The 22,925-nt window shown below is 45.7% G+C and overlaps 1 protein-coding gene across 1 annotated transcript in view; it reads right to left on the bottom strand.

The window, feature by feature from the left end:
* The window catches only part of CACNB4 (calcium voltage-gated channel auxiliary subunit beta 4), a 613,027-nt gene that overhangs the window by 345,851 nt on the left and 244,251 nt on the right, over window positions 1-22,925 (bottom strand). The window contains exon 3 of the mRNA XM_069225181.1: window positions 20,300-20,422. Within this exon, the coding sequence (XP_069081282.1) occupies window positions 20,300-20,422 (123 nt within the window). The remainder of the gene's footprint in view (window positions 1-20,299; window positions 20,423-22,925) is intronic.

Below are 22,925 nucleotides of genomic sequence, written 5' to 3'. Positions count from 1 at the left end.
GAACCACAAAAGTAATTAAATTATCCAGCACCTAATCCCTTGGTAGCTTGGCATAAAAGCACTCAGGCTTAACTTTGAGGCAATGTGTCAAGTACTTATCAGCACTAAAACAGCAATAAAGTGGAAACACAACACAAGAGAAATCCCAAACTGATTTAATAAACTAGAGAAACTTGTAATAAATAATGTGACACCAGAATGGCAAAAATCCAATCAGTAGAACTGGAGTTATTAATTTTTAATGTTTTTAGTAAAACTTGTGCCTAAAAGATCAAAGTACCAACTGCATAGATCTAGTTGTGCGTGATGGGGCAAAGTTGAAAGTTATGGCTGACTGTGATGGAGCGCGGGTCGGATATACGGGGTGGATTGGGCCCGGTGTTCGCTTACCTTCAGACTTTTTGAAGAAAAATGCCTGAGAAGGTAAAGTTCAGCAAGGCAAGGCAACTGGCAGTGTCTGAGGAGGAGGTGTTGTCATCAAGGAGCGGCTGGGCAAAGTCACAGTGAAGATTTCTGCGTTTGCACTCAGTCTCTTTTTGGAAGTCAAAAATCTCCAACTGGACAGAGCTGCAGGCTGTAGCTGATGAGGGCCCCAGGAGGCTGGCTACTCTTCCAAAAAGGAAAGATGGACAGGATTTGCTGTTGCATAAAAGAATGTAGCAGAAGCTACTGTGAAGTCAGGAATACCAGCAATGCACCCTGGGTGGATCGACGTGCAGGTAGGGCCCTGTGTCCTGTCGGTTCTCAGATCACTTTTTGATGGAAATATTTGTAAGTGCAAAGATTTGGTTTTTGGCTGTTTGGGCACCTTTACCACCACTGCCAAGAGTCCAGGACTGGGTGGGAACCACTTGGAGGGTAGGACTACTTTCAGGCAGTGTCTATTTGTGGATTCAACGTCGTTGGGCCTTTTTATGTCCCTGTAGCCCAGAACAGGAGGCCAGCCAGCTAGCCCTTGGAGTCACTCTGGTAGTCCTGGGATCAAACAGCAAGGCAGGCCTCAAGCTACAGGGCAGTCCTCTGGAAGCAGTAGAGCAGTCTTCTGAAGTAGAAAGCAGGCCCCCAGTAGTACAGCAGTACTCTGAAGTACAAGGGAGTCCTTCTAGGGGTCATCCGCCGGTCCAGGAGTGAACTGAGTAGTCAGTCTGATGGTCCTATTTTTATACCTGTTGCCATCTTTAGGCAAGAGGAACTTCTAAAGTTTTCCCCTAACAAATGGATCTGGGATTTCCTTCCTACCGGCCCTTGCTTTAAGGAGTGCAGGGTGGCAAAGTGAAGTTATTTGTGAGTGTGCTGAGGCAGCACCTTTGAAATGTAAGTGGGACCGGAAATAGCTCCGTTCCATACACCCTTGCAAGATGGCCCATCCCGCAAACACCTAGCCCCCCACTTTGTCTCACTGTCTAGGAGAAATACTCAAAGGCCAACTGTCATGCTAATTACAGCCATGTGACCCAGGACACAGGCTGCAGGCATCCAATGGTTAGGACAAGAATATGCCAACTTTCTAAAAGTTGGTTTTCCAGAATTGTGACAACTTTGCTAGGGACGTAGAAGTAAAATAAATGTGCCAATTGTGTGTAAGCCAGTTTTACCAAGTTTAGCGGGGTGAGGAGAAGCACTTTAGCACTGGTTAATGGAGTGCACAGAGTCCTATGACCAACAAAAATTACTTTCAGCAAACAGTAGGGGAGAAAGCAAAACGTTTAGGGAAAGGCCACCCTAACTGCTGTCAGCTCTAACATGATGCTAGTTCATCCAGTGGGTAACACAAAAGGTTGGTCCCCCATGCACAATGTGACGAAGGCCCCCTGAACCTCCCATGTATCACAGACATTCATTGGCTGCATGGGGTCACCCTGAACAATTAGTAGCTAATTTTCAAACTCTGAAAACCTACTGAAAAGGAATTGCAAAAAAGGTGAAAAAAAACCAGAAGCCTTGAAAAAGCAAAGCAAAGAAACGGGTCGGTAGTGGTGTGTAACTACGGTGAAAGTGAATCTTGAATGATGGCGTCAATAAATTTAGCAAAACAAACAAGCATTTGCAATGCAATAAGTCTTGTATTTGCAAGAGTTAGAGCTATTGCAGTTGTTAATGACAATGTTTTATTTATGTATTTTGGTTTGTAGTATAGGGGATGTATGTGTGTGGGGATTTTTGGTTTGTATTTTAATTGCTACTTGTATAATGGTGCAGTGTGGAATTGTGTGGGATGGAGTGTATTTATGCATTGGAATTATGTGGTATAGTGAGTGTACATAGGTGAGAGCTGCATAGAATAGATAGAAAGGATGATAGAGTGGGATAGGTCGTTTATTTATGAACTGGTGCAAGCATCCCTCAGAGAGAAAGTACAATGCAAGCTTCCCTCACAGAGAAGGTACAATGCAAGCTTCCCTCAGAGGGAAGGTTTCATGCAAGCTTACCCTCACACAGATTGTACAATGCAAGCTTCCCTCACAGAGAAGGTACAATACAAGCTTCCCGTACACAGAAGTACAATGCAAGCTTCCCTCACAGAGAATGTACTACGGATGCTTCCCTCACACACAGCAGATACAGCACAGCAGTAGTGCAAGCTTCCCTCTCAGAGAATGCACAATGCAAGCTTCCCTTACAGAAAGAACAGATACAGTGCAGGTTGCAGTGCATGCTTCCCTCACACACAGCATATACAAATAAAAAAAGGTTGCTCAGATGTCAAAATAAGAAGGGTAGACATCATTCACAGATTTGCCAACCCACCTTTTGCTTTTCACATGATTGCTAATCTCTTCATACAGATGAAAAGCTGATATCATATAGTGAACAAAGGCTGAGCTGGAAACCCATCCACAGAGTGGGGGTTCTCCACTCCTTTGTGAAAGCGCTGCACACATACAATCCATTATGGCTTCTGATGCAGCCACCCATGCGCCTGGGGTATGCAAGGGTGCCTATGAAACATCTGTTTGTCTTTTAGGGCAGTGGGTAGGAGTAGGTGTTGAGACAGTGCCTGCAAAAACCCCACCCCATCTGTCTGCCCCCACCTGTATAAAGCTGCTTAGGCAGTGACTGACCGCAGCCATTCACCAGGGGATGCTCCTGCATGGCAGCTCACCCTCTCTCAAACAGTGGCATCTTTTTCAAAGTTGGCATGTCTGCATCCAGTTGAAATAATGGTAAAGAAGCTATGCTGTAGGGATGGGTCAAAATCAAGAATAGAAAGGAGGATCATAAATGAAATCGCACTGAACTGAAATAGACATGAATGCCACTCAATTATGAGCAAATAGCTGAGATGTATTGCAGTGTATACAGTAGATCTTCGACAGTAGACAGCTAAAACAGCAATATAAATAAATACAGCAAAGGGGCTGAATAAGCATGGAACTGTGCAGTGTCTTTTAAAGAGCAGGGTCCAAAGATAAAAAAAAAATGTGGGGAGGGGTCATTTTAGAAATAATAATAGTTATAACTTGTTTTTTGTATATCATTTCAGAATGTACGTATGCTGTTTTTCAGCCCAGTAAGTAAAAGATGGTAGGAGACATAAGACCCATTACACCCAAACCCACAGAGGGAAACATGAAGGTAGACACTTTTTAATGCTACTGCCTTTTCCATATCTTGGATTCTAGCAAAAGTGTGCCTCAATTTGATGTTGCTATATTTGCAGGTCTTGAATGTGCCTTTACGTCACACTTAATACCGACACTGAGTTGCCTGTGGCTGAAAGGGAAAGTTGGGGGGGGTGATCATCAGTATACGGAAGCTAGAGGAGGGTAGAAACAGCTAGCATTCTGCTGCAGGAGTGGTGTGACTTTCCCCTTCCTGTTCACAGAGCTTTTTATGAAGCCTCTGAAGGGAGAGGTTTGGGAGGGGCCAGGGTGTGGCCTGGGTGAACACAGCATGGATCCCGGGGACAGAAAGCAGCACACGTTGGCAGCTGGCTTATTGCAGGTAGCAGGGGCAGAAAGTTGGGGAGGGTTTACATAATGTTTTGATGCTCCAGTGGCTCCCTATGCCAGTCCCGGGCCTCTGACTCAAGCGCGGCAGTGCTCCCTTAATGACATCAGACTTCACATGGGCTACTTACTGACAGCAAAAAAAATGAAAACATGAAGCGCGCCATCAGTGAAGGCCACGCTGTGCTCATAAAAAACAAAAGCTTGTACAATTAGGACCGTGCAAGTATGTTTTTAGTAAACCAAAAGGTTTTAGTATGCACCAGACAAAGAATCATAAGGGAGAGGATGTGGCCTCATGGCCAGATGCCGACTTTGGAGCTAGGAACATGGTTCAAATCTTGGTGCTGGCTCAACATCCTGTGATTCTGGGCAAATTAATTAATCTCCCCTTGCTACCAGAAATAAAAGTGTCCTTGTATGATGTAACCGGTAATCATATAAAGCACTGTAATACCTATGTGTTGAGTAGGGGAGGAGCCAAAATGGCAGCCGAGACGGACGCTTAAGCAAGAGCTTCAACTCGGGCCCTCAAACAATATCCTGTAGGGCGCTCCCGGACTGGAGATTGGCGTCTATATGCATAAAAATGTGCCCCGTGGACTCGGCTGCTTCTAAGAACCGAGCGGCGCCGTGTGCGGCGCCGCAGTAACTAAGTTGGAGTGCAGGCCGTGAGGGAGCCGGCGGGCGAGACATCGTGGCTCCCCAACGACGACTCGCAGAACCGGAGAAGGTGCAGGAGCCCCCTTCCCCCTCTGCCTCGCCCTGGAGACCAAGGAGGGCCGAGCCCATATGCTGCCTGCCACCGGGCAGGGCGCCCCCGGCAGCCGAACTTCGCCCCGGGAGCGCATAGGAGCTTGCGCAGAGCTCTGGAGGAACGCGCTGTCCTGCAGGGACCCGGCAAACGGGAGTGGAGCGGGCGGTGCGGCTGGGCGGACGAGCCCGGCGCGGGCGTGTGAGAGCCGCGCAACATAAGTGAAGATACCTGCCTGGGCCCGGCGGGGTACTGCGGGGGATGAGAGGCAGCCATAAACTGACTCTTGAGGACTTCTCCCCCCCACGTCCAACGGGGGCAACAATAACAAGAACAAAACAACAATAACCACACAGGACTGGAGAGGGGCCCGAGAGGCTGGGTGAGACTGGGCCCCCTTTACCCCCTCACCGGTTCCATTTAATTCTGTGCCATCACTACCTGGGTCCCCCTCCCCCTGCTGGGGGTTAAGGGAACACGCACTTACAGGGAGCAGAGAGGGCCGGCCATAAGGCCCTGTGGCGGGCCGCTTAACATCTGGGGGCACCGCTGAACACGGGTGTGCTGGTGCCGGGCCCCGCCGCCAGCCTTTACACACAGGGAAGGGCAGCAAGCAGATCAGACTGCACCACGAGGAGAAACCCCACTTTGTGGAGCGTGAGCACAGCAACAGTGGAACTTACCTTCCAATCGGGGCACTGATACGCCGCTCCGCTCCCAGCGGGCCGACCAATGGTAACGCATCATGGCCGGGAGAACCAAATCCGCGAAAAATCAAGACCGACTCACACAAGGACAGGCATCAAGCGATCAACAGCTAGTACCAACTCTACAATCATTGGAAAGCACACTCCAAGCTCACTCTACACAATTTGAAAAAGTACTACAGGCGATTATGGACACTAAAACCTCCCTGGAAAACAGGATAGACACAGTATCACAAGATTTGAACCTACTCAGAGTGGACCATCACAATTTGGCAGAGAGAGTGAAATCAGCAGAAGAGGTACTAAATGAGTTGAACCCATCGGTCTCGGACAACCAAAAACAAATTCAACGGCTGGATGCAGAGGTGAAGATCTTATGGCGACGTGCTGAAGAAGCAGAAGGTAGATCTCGGCGAAACAATATACGCTTTTTAGGATTTCCCGAAAAACTAACAGAGCAGAACACAGAAATATTCTTAGAACAATGGTTGATCAAGGAGGTACTAAATGGGGCCCCATCGAAGTTCTTCTCTGTGGAAAGGGCACATAAAGTCCCAGATAGGCCCCTGGCCCCAGGACAACCACCTAGACCGCTGATAGCAAGATTCTTAAACTACAGAGACCGCAATTTAATACTACAGCAGTTCCATAGTAAAGGCCCATTTCGACATGAGGATTCAGTAGTTAATGCCTACCCAGACTTTACCCAGGAAGTACAGAGACAAAGCAACTCTTATGTAAAAATTAAACAACGCCTTTGCGAGCATAATATTAAATACGCCTTACTGTTCCCTGCCAAGTTGAGAATAATATCAGATGATCGCACCCATGTATTCACCTCCCCCGAGGATGCCTGGACGTGGCTGCACGCCAAAGGTCTTGCACGATCCCAAGCCGGAACGGACGAAGGAGAGGAATGGCTCATTTCTCCATCGCGGAAGCGCTCCAAGAAAAGAACCAAAGGTCAACCCACTGAAAAACAGGCAGCAGAAGAAAGGGCGAAAGCTTTGAAGGAAACTCCTTTACACACGCAAAACTCTTTCGAGGCACTCCGGGAGACCCCTACGGACAGCCTGGTGTCTGATTCAGCCAGCTTAGACTCCACGTTAACAGAAATACTAAAGCTCACCCCCAGATCCGCGGACGCACTGTAGACGCTGGACACCAGCTGTTTACCCCCTCGAAATGAGCGACAAATTCGAAGGGTGGCACAGACTGTCTGCACGCGCTCCCACACGGAGGAAGACGCAGTCACTGACCACAAGTATCTTTTGAACTACTTACCCCCCTTACCGAAAGCTTTATTTAAAGTCATTGATTATATGCTCAGATAGGGGTAAACAATCCGGGAGCGCCCAGATGTACAGGCAGACCACGTCTGCGGAAGGATGTGAGCCCCGTATGTGAGCCACATCTGGTTGCTAATATAGCTCCCCCACAGGTATTCACATGTATACAAGTTTTATTAAGTAGTAGCGAGTTGTGTAGTTTAACACGAGTTCATAGTTGGGTGTGGGGGTTAACTAGGGAGGGAGGTGGGGGGAGATAGATAAGTTGTGCTCAAAAGGTCAATCCGAAACACAGGGAACACTGCTAGTGCTAATGGTCTTGTTTACATCCCGGGTGGGGATGGGAGGGATTCGGGTGGGTAGTGATGACAGGGTTGCGCCTCAGGCAGGTGCTCTTCACAATGATATATGGTGCAAAACGTAACCCCTTTAATGCGTCAATATGAAATAATTACGTGGAATGTGAGGGGCCTGGGTGCACCAAGCAAAAGATCCCAGGTACATACACGGCTTAGACGCCAGAGCGCACACATTGCCGTTCTCCAAGAAACACACTGTTTGGAGCCAGACTTACGGGAGATACGTGAAAAATGAGGTGGACAGGTGGTAGGCACAACATACTCGGCTTTCGCCAGAGGAGTTTTGGTATGGATAGCAGGCGGTGTCCCCTTTGTCCAAACCTCACATAGAATAAACCAGGGTGCAGATATGTGGTAATAGAGGGCCAACTAGATGGGAAACAATTGTCAATAATCAGCGTCTACGCCCCCAACAGTGCGATAGTCAAATTTCTGGGCACACTCACTCCAGCATTATTAGTAAACCCCGCAGCCCCATCCCTTTGGGGTGGCGACTTTAACAGCATGCCGAATGCAGAATTAGACAGGTCAAAAATACCCCCGAAAGCAACACTAAACAGAACCGCCAGAAGCCCCTTACTAGCATGGGCGGACGACATGACAATATATGACTTATGGCGCGAAGCACCCGCAGCAGAGGGAATATTCATTCTATTCAATACCCCACAAAGTACACACAAGAATAGATATAATATGGGGGTCCTGGGATATATGCGAACAGATACATAAGTCAGAATACCTGGCCAAAACACTATCGGATCACTCACCACTTAGAATAACATTGAACTGGGGCAGAAGACGCTCGGAGATCCCCACCTGGCGAATGCAGGTGGAGGCTCTCCAGGATCAGGCGTTCACAGATGGACTAAATGCAACAGTGAGATAGTACTGGGAAATCAATAAAGGCTCCACCGGTTCCAGAGCGTTAGAATGGGAGGCTCATAAGGTTGTAGTAAGAGGGCACTGTATCTCAACCACTTGGGGAGTGAGGCGCACTTTACATGAGGAGGTCAATAAATTAGAAAAGGAACTGAGAGTAACGGAAATAGCAGTGGCACGAAATGAGACTCCCTACACAGTGCTAAAAGAGGCACGTACAAAATATAACGAAGTAGACTCTCGCCTCCATCAACATGACCACAAATAACACTTAATGCGCCTACACACAGAGGGTGATAGATCGGGCAGGCTGCTGGCGTGGCCCCTACGTGGAGACCGCAAGCAGTCCCCCATAGGGACCATACGGGGAGAGGCAGGCAAAATGGCCACCACACAAGAAGAGATAAACGGGGCATTTAGGGAATACTACACGAATCTCTACACCAAACGTACAACATGCACACCCCAACAACTTGACTCCTTTCTGGGGGACTCACCACTAGTGCAATTATCACAGGCAGACAGGCAGTTACTGGAGGCTCCCCTGAAAATGGAGGAAATTGATTTGGCAGTAGCACAGATGCCCAGGAATAAAGCCCCAGGAACAGATGGCCTTCCAATAGAATATTACTCCACTTATCTGTCACAGTTAAAGCCCCACTTGATGAAAGTCTTTGAGGAGGCATGGACCAGCAAGACGCTGCCTCTAACACAAAGAGAGGCAATGATAGTGGTCCTACCTAAACAAGGACGTGACCCCACAGACGTCAAATCCTAAAGGCCACTATTGCTCCTGAATTTAGATTGTAAAATACTAGGTAAAATCTTGGCTAACAGGTTAGCTCCTATTATACACACCTTGATACACGAGGACCAAAATGGATTCATCCCAAAACACAACACTTTTCTAAATATCCGTAGGCTGCTGGGTGTTATGGGAGATACTCCCCCGGAAGCACATGACGAGATTGTACTATAATTAGATATCGAGAAAGCATTCGATACATTAGGATGGGACTTCCTATTTGCCACCAGGCAGAGTATGGGAATCGGACCTAATTACATGCGTTGGGTACAGACACTGTATGCCAAGCCACAAGCCAGGGTGAAAACGGGAGGGGTTATATCCCAGAGTTTTCCGATTACTAGAGGCACTAGGCAGGGATGTCCCCTATCTCCCTTATTGTTTGCCATAGCAATGGAATCACTGGCTACCCGAATACGTGCTATAAAAGAAAGATGGGGAGTAACCAGAGACGGGCTATACCACATTATATCACTGTACGCAGATGATGCCCTAATATATGTACGGAAAGGAAATGAGACGATACCCTCAGTAATGTCACTCCTGACCGAATACGGGGAACTATCGGGTCTGGTGGTAAATTGGGCAAATCATGTGCATTCCCACTAACTAGATGGTTCACGGCAAGAAGAGAGAATGCCCCTGTAGGCCGCCTGAAATGGTGCTTCGATACGTTTAAATACTTGGGGGTCCATATATATCACAGAAATGAGGACCTTAGAGACGGGAACCTGGGGAGAGCACTAGCTTCTATGAAGGGGTCGCTGCAGTTTTGGACAAGGCTGCCGCTGTCGCCTCTGGGCAGAGTGGCGGTGGCAAACATGCTTTTACTTCCTCGATTGCTATATTACTTTGCGGCACTGCCACTCTGGGTCCCCAGGAGCTTCTTCCGTAACCTGAACACAATCTTACTGCAGCTTATATGCGGCGGGGGCAGAACGCGAGTCGCACTCATCACATTGCAGCGACCAATCAGTGCGGGCGGGCTGGGCGCTCCCAATTTCGAATTCTATTACGCTGCCGCACAGCTACAGTGGATACTAAACTGGATCCACAGACCAACACATGCGGAATCCGCATGGCTACTGGCTCATCTACATGGGGTACTCTTGCTCACATGGCTAACAAATAAAATACCGAGAGGTGCGCCTGGTAATCCACTAATTGCGGTAGCACACTCATGTTGGCAGAGGTACATACAAAAAGGTGATAAGATGCTCCCCTACTCGCCACTCCTCCCACTGGGACTGATACCGGGGTGGGCTGTCGTGGTGGGGTCACACTCACTCATGACATGGACGGACGCGGGTATAATATCGGTGGGGGGCTGTTTTGAAGAGGGGAAACTGATGTCATTTGAATCTATACAAGCCCTCACGGCAGTGAATCCCGGGCAATTTTTGGCCTACTACGCCATGTGTCACCTGATCAAAAAGATATGGTCGGCTGAAGAGCTGGAACCCTTGACTTCCCCCACATTACATCACATGCTGCAATATGATGATCAAACAAAGGTAGTGACAAATTTATATAAGACCCTGAATAAACCCCCCGAACTCAATTTGGAGAGCGTAAGAGATAGATGGAATGCAGTCCTGCCGGAGGCGGTACCAGTGGCGGAGTGGCCGAAAGCCCTCTATCACACCCAGGGGGTATTGAGAAATCCCAGGTTTTGCTATACACGATTTAACTACACACACCAAACATACCTATCCCCAGCCAGGATTAATCATATGTTTCCAAAATCGGCATCTACCTGCCCACAATGTGATGCCCCACTGGCACACTTCTACCATATGGTTTGGGAGTGCGCGCAGATACAAAGTGAGTGGAGAGGAGTTGTAGAAGAAGTCTCAGAAATGACGGGTCTTGCATTAGCAGTGGACCCTAAATCCTGTTTGTTAGGGCTGAGAACTAGAGAAAAGAAACACAGGCACCTACATAAGTTTGCAGACCTAGCATATCTGATGTACAAAAGGCTGATCGCTATGAACTGGAAAGCGCCCAAAGCGCCTGATCTGAAATCCTGGCATTCCCTAAGACTGCGTTGGACCCGCACAGAATCCCAGGTGCTGAGTAAATTGGCACGTGGGGGTCAACAACACACAGGGTGTGAAACCTGGGAAATTCTAGTAACCAGATTAGAAGCTAAAAATGATGAGAGGCCGCCATGAGCGGGACAATGATATAGCTTTGGAGCTAACCCAGTTAGAACTCAAGTAGATTCAACATAACTAATGGATGGACGAAATACACTGCCTGGCATGTGTGGGTACCTACTTCGGCACCTCACAAATTGCGACCACCCACAGCAAGCTTAGATCGCACAAGCAGAACACACATAACGAACACCACCACGTTACACCTGGTGAACAGACATCAGCTCAGTATCCCTCCCCCCACCATAAACAACAAAAACTATCAAGAAATAAGATAACCAGGTGCTCCAATGCGGGCCACCAGGTACTAAAATGCAAGATCCCTTAACCATGCACAGCGGATAACTACATATTGTATGTTAAAATATGACCTAAGTTATGTTTTTTTTCTTTCCTTTCTTTTCTCTTTCTTTTCTTTGCTTTTGTTCCGTGTGAATGTAAAAGTTACATCAGTTCTACTAAATCCTACCAATGTAACACATATGTAAACTGTACAGATCTGTTATTAAAATTCAATAAAAATATATTTTTTAAAACCTATGTGTTGAGTCCACGCTCCATATAAGTTCCCAAAAAAAAATGCTGCCATGAGCGCGAACAAACAAAAGCGTTCAACATGAAGTATGACTTGCATAAAATGGCTGCTTTTCTGACACACGAGCAGAGGTAAACTAATAAAAATAGTGCGCACAAAGGAATCTAAATTAAAAAAGAGTTAGCTCACATATAACAGGGCAGTCCTCATGGTAGGTACAGAAGTGCACAAGGAGGGAGTAGGAAGGATTTGCATCAATCAAAAGCAAACATTTAGGAAAGACAATCAAATGACCCAATTACAAAGATGGGTGGAACATAAAGCCTATTTTCTAAATACAACATGTCTCAAAGAGACAACTCAAGCACTGCCTAGGCGAGACCTAAAAAGGAGTTCATCCTGGGATTGTCCATCTGCTACTGCCTGAGAAGTGACAACCTGTGTGAGACAACTTCTCCTGCTCCGAGACCTTTGGATAGACTGTCAGGGCTATGAAAGTTCCCTTCTATGGATGGCGAGCCTTCAATCCTTGTCCCTTGCACCCAGGACCTGTATTTCTGGCGGAGAGCCAATGACGGAGGACCTCCAAAAGCATGTCCCATACCTGAGGCTATCCATTACTCCTCTGACATCTGCATGACAAAGAAACTTTAACCAAACCCAGCCCATCAATCTGATAATAACACATATGCGTCAAAATCTGTCTCCAAAGACTTTCAAAGGGAGAAAAGGTTCAAATTATGCACAACTTGTTTTAAAGTGCTGAAAGGCACTCAAGTTATAACTTTACCCCAAAAGCATCCAAGCCTGTATTTATGCAAAAAGACTGCTACACCTAAGCTCTGGCCTGCAGACAACTATTTTTAGGACTGGGGCATGTTGGGTTTTATTTAACATAGGCCTACTAGGGCAGGATATTTGGACTGCAGAATAATTCTAATTTTTCCTTGTTTGGGGTGACGAGAAAGCAGGTCTGGCATTAAAAAGGCTTTGTTACAGAGACCAGGCTGGCCAAGCTATGGAATTGAATGAATATACTCACGAGTTGAAAAAACAAGGTTAGAAATATCCAACTGCCCCATTCCTAGAAATAATAGAATACTTCTGCAAAATGAAGATCTGGGATGCTTTTAAATGCATGTTTAGTCTGCATGTATTGAAATAACTTTCACGATTCTAAAATACGGAATATTCATGTGCCGAACCGCTGCAGTAAGGAAGCCAGCATATAGAAATCTTTGATTAATTTTGATTCAGTAAAATGCTGCTACAGTGCAATAGCACCATCAGTTATCTTTTGGTCTGCAGGGGTTGGCTCCTGGGGCGCTATCAGATGCAAATTGCCTGCCTCCTTTTAAGAGAGCGCCCAGGGGTTGGCTCCTGGGGCGCTATCAGATGAAACTTGCCTGCCTCCTTTTAAGAGAGCGCGCAGGGGTTGGCTCCCGGGGCGCTATCAGATGCAAATTGCCTGCCTCCTTTTAAGAGAGCGCGCAGGGGTTGGCTCCCGGGGCGCCATCAGAGGAAACTTGCCTGCCTCCTTTTAAGAGAGCGCGCTAACAGGACGGAAGTGAGACAGCCGTGGCTGCCTGGAACACAGGAGACACAAGAGTGTAACAAAATGTTGTCCAGTCATTTGTAACTTGTCACTTTATATAGTGGGCAGCAGTGTTGGCAAGAGTTGCTCAGGAAAGGGACGGGAGATGTGAGTTTTTAAAATGTAACTCCCGAACGTATTTTGGTTGAGCCCCCCACACCTGCCCCCCTATTCATTCTATATCCCACTCTCTTGCACACTCTTGCTGTATTTGTGTATCTGTCTGTCCATCAGTCTGCACACTCACACACACACACACATTCTGTATCTTCATCAAGCTCTGCACAAGCGCAAGTTATCTGTCTATATGCGCGTCCCTCTCTGCACCTCAGTGTGCACAGTCATTGTTTCGGCCTCTGTTAATACTATTCTAGCCAAAAGGAGGAAGCATTTGTAGCAAGTTTCTTTTGCTTCCCTTGCCAGAAGGCGATGCAAAAGATATTTTGGAAGCGCTGCCTGGGTTTGAGGCGTGATCAGGGACAGGTTTCAGGAATCGAACACAGTGGAACCCGTCAAAAGAACAGAGCTACTGATAAGGTGACTGCAAAGGCACGTGTCATGTTTCTTGTGTTAAAGTGCTGGTGCACATGACAGGCAGGCATTTACAGGCAGAGTGCAGACAATCCGTGTATGCACGCTATGCAGGCAGTCACTGCATTACTCAAACAAGCATTTGCAATGCAACGGGTCTCACGTTTGCTCGTGTTAGAGCTAATAGCGTTGTAAACTCCTAACCCGACTTTTCACTGGTAATGAAACCTATCGGCAAAAGTGCATTTATGTACTAACAAGAAAAAGTGCAATTAACTGTGTAACAAGCGCTCGACTTCTCCCAAGCGAGATCGCGCTGGGAAAATAGAGAAAAAGTAGTCCACGAGCCGGACAGAAAACAGCGAGCCTCACATGTTTTCTGTACTTGGTCGATGCGCTCGAGGAGGGCTATCCACGGAAAAGACATGACATATGCATGCCTTCCACTAATGGAATCAAGCAGATTCTAATAGGCAAGCCCACAAGCCAATAACAAACACTGACATGACGTGGACAGGGCTCCGAGCCCTTTTTAATTACTAAAGCGTCTCGCTTAGCGAAACGCATGCGCAAGCGCATGTGACACAGGCTCGACCCTAAAAAGGCAGATGTTCCACAGAGGTAGGCAGGCTGGCAAAGCAGCTTGAATAATCTAGAAAACGTAGGGTTTTCAAAAATAAAAAAATAGACGTGTGTTGGTATTGCAGACATTTACAGCAGATGTTGCAGGCAGGCTACCGAGGCAAACACTGAATGCAGACTATCCGCTTGTACACACTATAGGGATAATGTTTTTTTTTTGTGTGTGACATGTTTATATCTGCGTTTTTTGTTTAATCCATTACATTTGCACTTCTACAAGAGTATATTTATTATCTGTGGTGGCTGGGGAGCCCTGACCACTCAATCTCGTACAACAGCTCGGCCAAAGGTTCACTGTGCTTATCACTGAGCAACTGCCACAGGCCAGAGGTTAATAGCATAAGGGCCAGAGCTGCTGGCTTTGGAGCTAGGGAACGCAGGTTTGAATCTCTGCGTCGGCTCAACATCCTGTGATTCCGTGCAAGTCACTGCTAACCAAAATAAAAGTGTATTTCTGTACTGTAACCAGTAATCATACACAGCATGTAATACCTTTGTGCGGAGTTTGCGCTCTGTAAAAGTACCCAAAAAAATATACCGCCATGAGCAAAACAAACAAAAGCACTGAGTTTGTGAAGCACAGGAGCAGTCTCAAACCAAAAACAAGCATTTGCAATGAGTCTCGCATTTGCTTGAGTTAGAGCTATTAGCATTGTAAATTTCTAACTGGACTTTTCTTACCACTTAAATTTAAAAGTAAAAGTAAAACAGTTGACATAAGCAAGCCGATTCAAAGCGCCATGGCTGCCATGAGCATGAGCGCGAAGGAGAGACACAAAAAGAAAAAGAAGTTCGCTTGCAGTCAAACATATCAGCAATCGTGCAATTATCCACGTACCAGGGGCAGTATGCAAGGCTGTAACAAAACTGCCCCAAGGAGGGACAAACATAAAGCATTTACCAGTGATAATGGAGGATGTTTTAAAAGCAGGCCCATGAACGAGTGTAAGTTATGGGCGTGCGGTAATTTGAAGGAAAAAAATGCTGCTGTAAATGCACATTTAGCAAGCGTGAGCAACTGATGTTCATGTTCTGTTGAATTTAGCGCTTTTTCTTTGCGCAGAATGCATTCTTGCATCCATTTTGGATGTGAGAGGGTATTTTGCCCTAAGGAAATAACTCTAAATGCAGAATCACTCCTTTTGCGCAATTCTACTAATATCTTGCCTACCGTTATGTTATGTTGATGAGTAGAAGTGCACTTCACCTGGCTGCTGTGATTAACACAGGACACAATTGTTGTTATTATTATTTTGTTTTGTTGGTCACTGAAGTTAGAGTGGTCACCTCTTTCTGCTCTTGACTGACAATGTTGTGTACTCTGTGCATCTTTCACGTATTTCTTGCCAGGTGCCGGCTGGGTGTGCACACCTCATATGCAGCAGCTTCACTGCTCCGCGAACGCCCATGGGAATTACTGAAATCTATACTTTGCAACACTTTTTTCTAATTTGAACCCTTTTGCACATTTTGTAGAGCCTATCTTATACTGTTCTGATGCAAGTTTAAAATAATGAGACACATATTCCCAATGCTTTCTGTCACAGACTGGGACCTAAACATTTTCAAGTAATTATTTTCCACTGCACCAACCAGAGTCAGTGGTTCTTTGGGTATAGACACAGACCTGGGCAGTGCATTAACTAATGAATAGTTCATAATGTACAATAGTGCATTTCCCACTGATTAACAACTTGCATTTATTTTTCAGTTAAGCAGTGTATTATTTTCTATGTACTGAAAGTTGTAGACTGAAAAAAGCTACAGAATAATTCGATTTTTTTGTCATGCCTTTAACGCCTCCCCTACACTCACTCACCAAACGCACTTTGTAGAGAGAGAGCAGGACCTTCAAACTATGAAATGCTCTTAATGAATGGGCGTGATCCTGTATTACTGGCAGGGTCACTTGAATTATGTGATTGTGCGGCTGCGGTGATTTTCGCATAATTATAGATTTGCCATATTTGCCACATAATCCATCATGAGCCGCATAATCTGCAGATTTTTCACACAAAAATGTGTTTTTAGTTCAAACTGTTCAAAAGTTACTAAAAACGCAGCGACACGTGTTGCCGCGCAGTTAAAGGTCGTTTGTGAAGCTGGACTTGTCACCTTGTTGTTTCTTTTTGCTGTATGTGGGTACCAAAATGGCACTAATCAGGTGCAATCAATGTCCAGACAGTGTTACAAAGTTTAAAAATTATGAAATAATGAAGTAACACTATTACAAAATGAGCCGTATTATGTTTATAATTTGCGTTTTGTTGCTGCATAATTTACTCAACCCTGCCACAGCACCTGGCAGACTCATCTGTCTGTCATGTGGAAAGAACCAAGGCAGAAAAACACCATTACTAGAACTTCAAAACAGGAATCTCTTCTCGGCAGGTTTGATTTTAGCACCATTTTTGCAAGACCCACATCTTAGTTTTGAAAACACTAAGCAAAAATAGATAATTTCTCAAAATAGGGTCTGGTTTACGTATAAACAAATGTTATAAAGAGCTCTAAAGCATATATCTTTTATAAGTAATTTGAAATGTAGTAATCCCTGATGCAGAAAATAGGGTGGATTTATCAAAAACACGAAAGTGTGGTGTGTCATAAAACCACACACAACTTTCCTTTTTTCTAAAAAAAAAAATCTTGCGGGCCATAAGAATTCTTTCAACCTGTCTCCAAATGCAGAATGGTGACTTTAACCAAACGCAAAATGTAATTCGACGTGGACTAATTAAATTCAATTTTTTAACCTGCTCATAAATATGATTTCACCTTATTAGATTTCTTTCCTTCTTGCCTAGCTGAACAATATTCAGTGGTGGCTTCTGATACCAGTAAGTTCATTATGAGGTGGAGTTAGCGGGGTAGCTCGGCTGGTTGAAGGAGTCTGAGCTTTCATTATTGCAGAGGGTGTGCATATTAATGACAACACAAGTGATATCTACTGTACCTCAGGAGCATACGACAGAGTAAAGATACCAGCAGCACTGACTAATAAACTCTGTATGGTAATGAGGCGAAAGAACCATAAAAAATGGAGTGATAAAGTATATTGATACCAACAAAAGAGACCGTCCTCCCTTTATCGAACAAAAAAGCAAACTAGAGAAAGGTTAACAGAGAGACAGATTGCCATTATGCTGGTCACCCAACTAGGTCCCGGAGAGTAGAGCCACGCGAGGAAGCAGTAAACAAATAAAAAAATTAAAAAATCAGCATAAAGGCAAACTGTCACCCGTAGGAGCCCGGGTCACCATGACTAAGGATGGATGCCGCCTGGTTGAGGGCAGGAAGACACCGCAGCGCCATTTGCACGTCTGCAAAGCAGAGTATGCATTCCAGCTGGCAGACAACACCCGACGCCTGAGGAGAAGGCGAATTTGCTACACATGAGGAAGTGGAGCTTGCACAACACACGACAAAAATAAAAAAAAGTCAGTTAACCTCTCTTGTAGTGACATTCCTCTCAACTTTTGCTTATTTTCCAAGAATTTTTCAGTATTTTCCCTAGACAGAAATATTTGCACCGAGGTGACGGTATCATTCATGCCCCCAGGAGCATTGTGCAGTATCCACATCTGCTACTGATGTCCGAATGAAAAAAACAGGGATATAGGAGAATCCTATCACGTTATAAATGAGTCATGAAAATGACACTAATCTCCCTGCTAATAATTATATGTCTGGCACGAGGCGAGCTCACTGAAAACATTTAGCATATTTTGTAATCAATAACATTGTTCACTTTTTTTTCCTCTGCAAGACTGGACTCTCAAACCAGCCTAGGAATGCGACATCGAGGGTAAAGCCCATTTTTAAACATTGATGCTTTCAAAATAAGAGCTTTCAATGTTTGCATAGTTGCACCTGGAGCATTTATACTCGCAAAATAAATAATTCTACCTCACGGTAGACGATTTGGATATGGTCACATTGTCGGTCGGTCTCGTCCCATTCCTGATGGGCGTCCACAGGCACCATGTGAATATGAAATATCTCTCTAAAAAAACATAGCTTCGGCTGTGTCTCTAAGCAGCTGAACTCATGTCCATTTTCAGTTAGCAAACGGGGATATTGGCAGAAGAGGCAGGAAAACACACTTCTTTGAAGAAGATCCTCGAACACAACCCGATCTCTTGTTTTCTTCAATTGTGCAAAATAGTGTTTGTTTTTTTTCAACATGCAAATGTTGGTCTTGCCTTTTGCTTCAAGAGAACGTCTTTATTTTCTTAAAATGGGATCCAACATACTTTATCCAGGGACTCAACAGAACACCTGGCGACGTGACGTAAATGCAAAAACCACAAAGATATTTATCCACTGGGAAGGAAGCGACTAAAGTCTACTTGGTTGAATTTACACTCAATCGTACTGTTTGTGTTACTAATCAGAGGTAGTACAACCTTTTAAAGTCCGGACATTTAATAAAACAAGTTAATTGTCATCTTCTAACAACAGCGCTCACGAGCAACAAAAATGTTTTTAATACGAAATACATTGTGTGGGCAGCGCTGGCCTCGCAGCCCCAGATTGTGGTGAGAAAGGCACGTTAAACATTAAATGGGACGATTTTAAAGGGGATGGCAGGGCGATGCAGTGCGGCACAAGAATACTCATGACAACAACAAGCAAGCGAGATCGCGCTGTGAAAATAGAGAAAAAGTAGTCCACAAGCCGGACTGAAAACAGCGAGCCTCACATGTTTTCTATACTTGGTTGATGCGCTCAAGGAGGGCAATCCACCGGAAAAGGCATGACGTATGCATGCCTTCCACTAATGAAATCAAGCAGATTCTAACAGGCAAGCCCACGATCCAATGAAAGACACTGACGTGATGTGGAAAGGGCTCCGAGCCCTTTTTAATTCCTAAAGCGTCTCGCTTAGCGAAACGCATGCGCTTGACTCAGGCTCGACCCTAACAAGTAATGCTTCCTCGGTGTCTGCACTGGATCACAGGCAGGCACACTCCAATAAATGGTGGGAGCCAGACAGCTAATAGAGAGGGGTGAAGAGAGTCCAGAAAGTCCAAATGTGACCAAGATAACAGCCTGATTTATATCCTTGTTTACAGCTAAGCTAAACTCGGAGCTACAATGCTCTGCAAATAAAAAGGACAGCTTGCCTGGACAGGAGCAGGAAACAGAAGCAAAAGTAAGTCCCCTTACACCACATAAACAGGACAAAATGTAATTTTACAGTAGTTGGTCCCTACTCCCACACATAAGAAGGAGAGACAAAAAGGCATGACTGACCAGTAGCAAGCAAGGATTTTTAAAAGTCACTTAAACTAACCAATGAAATAGCTTTAAGCCCAAAGTAAGTACACTAAAAGTATATAGGAGGTCAAACGCGTACGCTCAACCTAAAAAGGAACAGTCTTAATGAGTACAAACCCAACTTTGCAGAATTGTGTTTTATATGCAAGTTATAAGTGTTTGTAAAAAAAAGGTGGATTTAAAATGGCATGCGCTAAAAAAAAACATTTCTGTCATCAGAAACAATATTAACAAATTTCCCAAGCAAAGCTAGCTGTGTCACAAAACACAATCTTGATGCTGCTGTACTCTGTACCCACATTTTTTATAGAATTTTTCTTTGTCAGATTCCCCAGCGCACATTTTTTCCACAGGACTGCACTGCAAAAATAAATTTTTCTGCTTTAATTTACAGCAGGCTCTCCTGTCCCTGTTGTTGAGGCAATTGTACAAGATTTACCTTGCAAAATAGTCTCTGAAGCAGAAATGCTGACAGCGCAAGAATGTAAGAAAATAATTGGAAGGAATGCGCTGCATTGTTTAATGCAACCTGACAACAGCTAAGCTCTGCTTGGCAAGATAGGGTTGGGAAACGATTGTAGTTCTGAGGAGTGACAAAGATCGAGCAACAGAGACTTTTTAATAGCACAGGCCGCGTCCTCTCGGTGTTAACCAATGATAAGGATGAATACATCTGGCTGGCACCGCTAATGAAATGAATGCCCTCCCGGCTGGCAGCTGGTCAGCTTTGCTTTTAGCCTTAGTAGACTCTGGTCTGATCGTGAAGGTATCCGTGTTTGGCAGCTGTTAGGAACATCACATCCGGTATTTACCTCTTTAATGTGCAAAAAGTCCTTGGCATCAAACGAGATGGCAGTGCTGGGTACAGGAACATCTTCGTCCAGAGCCCCGCAGTAACTCACATTGGTCTTCACGGCGAAGGCTACAGGTTTAGACTGGGGACAGAAACGGAGATAATAAGATACAGTAAGTTCATTTTTACTGATTTTATGCAAATCTAGAACAACATCCCAACTTCACATGAATGTTTATTTGTGAAGGAGAAAAAGGGAGGGGTAGATGATCTGACAATTATAATACCGAACATGTATTTCAGTGTTCCTAATTGAATAGTCTGAGTTGACAATGATCATTTAGTGACCAGAAAACACACAGTCTTCTTTACACAGTTCTGGTCCATGGAAAAGGTTAGAAGAAGACTCCCTGTGAAGGAAGCCATTACACTGACTAAGGGAACACATCAACACAAAGGCACCGAATACACCGATACTGGGATACCCTGACACCGAGACAGGGAGCACACTGACACTGAGTCAAGGAGGACAGTGACAGTGAGACAGGGAAAAGAAACAGGAGGCACACTGACACTGAGAAAGGGAGAACACAGACACAGAGAATATACTGACACCGAGACAGGGAGCACACAGACACTGAGACAAGGAGGACAGTGACAGTGAGACAAGGAAAAGAAACAGGAGGCACACTGACACTGAGACAGGGAGAACACAGTCACAGGGAATACACTAACACTGAGACAGGGAAAACACAGTCACAGGGAATACACTGACACTGAGACAGGGAAACAAAGACACAGGGAATACACTGCCACTGAGACAGGGAAACACAGACACAGGGAGCACACTGACACTGAGTCAAGGAGGACAGTGACAGTGAGACAGGGAAAAGAAACAGGAGGCACACTGACACTGAGACAGGGAGAAAACAGACACAGGGAATACACTGACACTGAGGCAGGGAAAACACAGTCACAGGGAATACACTGACACTGATACAGGGAAACACAGACACAGGGAATACACTGCCACTGAGACAGGGAAAACACAGTCACAGGGAATACACTGCCACTGAGACAGGGAAACACAGACACAGGGAATACACTGCCACTGAGACAGGGAAACAAAGACACAGGGAATACACTGCCACTGAGACAGGGAAAACACAGTCACAGGGAATACACTGCCACTGAGACAGGGAAAACACAGTCACAGGGAATACACTGACACTGAGACAGGGAAACACAGACACAGGGAATACACTGACACTGAGACAGGGAAACAAAGACACAGGGAATACACTGCCACTGAGACAGGGAAACACAGACACAGGGAGCACACTGACACTGAGTCAAGGAGGACAGTGACAGTGAGACAGGGAAAAGAAACAGGAGGCACACTGACACTGAGACAGGGAGAAAACAGACACAGGGAATACACTGACACTGAGGCAGGGAAAACACAGTCACAGGGAATACACTGACACTGATACAGGGAAACACAGACACAGGGAATACACTGCCACTGAGACAGGGAAAACACAGTCACAGGGAATACACTGCCACTGAGACAGGGAAACACAGACACAGGGAATACACTGCCACTGAGACAGGGAAACAAAGACACAGGGAATACACTGCCACTGAGACAGGGAAAACACAGTCACAGGGAATACACTGCCACTGAGACAGGGAAAACACAGTCACAGGGAATACACTGACACTGAGACAGGGAAACACAGACACAGGGAATACACTGACACTGAGACAGGGAAACAAAGACACAGGGAATACACTGCCACTGAGACAGGGAGAACACAGGCACGTGAAATACACTGACACTGAGACATGAAAACACAGTCACAGGGAATACACTGCCACTGAGACAGGGAAACACAGACACAGGGAATACACTGCCACTGAGACAGGGAAAACACAGTCACAGGGAATACACTGCCACTGAGACAGGGAGCACACTGACACTGAGTCAAGGAGGACAGTGACAGTGAGACAGGGAAAAGAAACAGGAGGCACACTGACACTGAGAAAGGGAGAACACAGACACAGAGAATATACTGACACCGAGACAGGGAGCACACAGACACTGAGACAAGGAGGACAGTGACAGTGAGACAAGGAAAAGAAACAGGAGGCACACTGACACTGAGACAGGGAGAACACAGTCACAGGGAATACACTAACACTGAGACAGGGAAAACACAGTCACAGGGAATACACTGACACTGAGACAGGGAAACAAAGACACAGGGAATACACTGCCACTGAGACAGGGAAACACAGACACAGGGAGCACACTGACACTGAGTCAAGGAGGACAGTGACAGTGAGACAGGGAAAAGAAACAGGAGGCACACTGACACTGAGACAGGGAGAAAACAGACACAGGGAATACACTGACACTGAGGCAGGGAAAACACAGTCACAGGGAATACACTGACACTGATACAGGGAAACACAGACACAGGGAATACACTGCCACTGAGACAGGGAAAACACAGTCACAGGGAATACACTGCCACTGAGACAGGGAAACACAGACACAGGGAATACACTGCCACTGAGACAGGGAAACAAAGACACAGGGAATACACTGCCACTGAGACAGGGAAAACACAGTCACAGGG

The sequence above is a fragment of the Pleurodeles waltl genome, chromosome 3_1 (assembly GCF_031143425.1).
Source record: "Pleurodeles waltl isolate 20211129_DDA chromosome 3_1, aPleWal1.hap1.20221129, whole genome shotgun sequence".
In the NCBI taxonomy this organism is placed as follows: domain Eukaryota; kingdom Metazoa; phylum Chordata; class Amphibia; order Caudata; family Salamandridae; genus Pleurodeles; species Pleurodeles waltl.
Note: the sequence above shows the minus strand (reverse complement) of the source record. Positions and strands in the feature narration are given on the sequence as shown.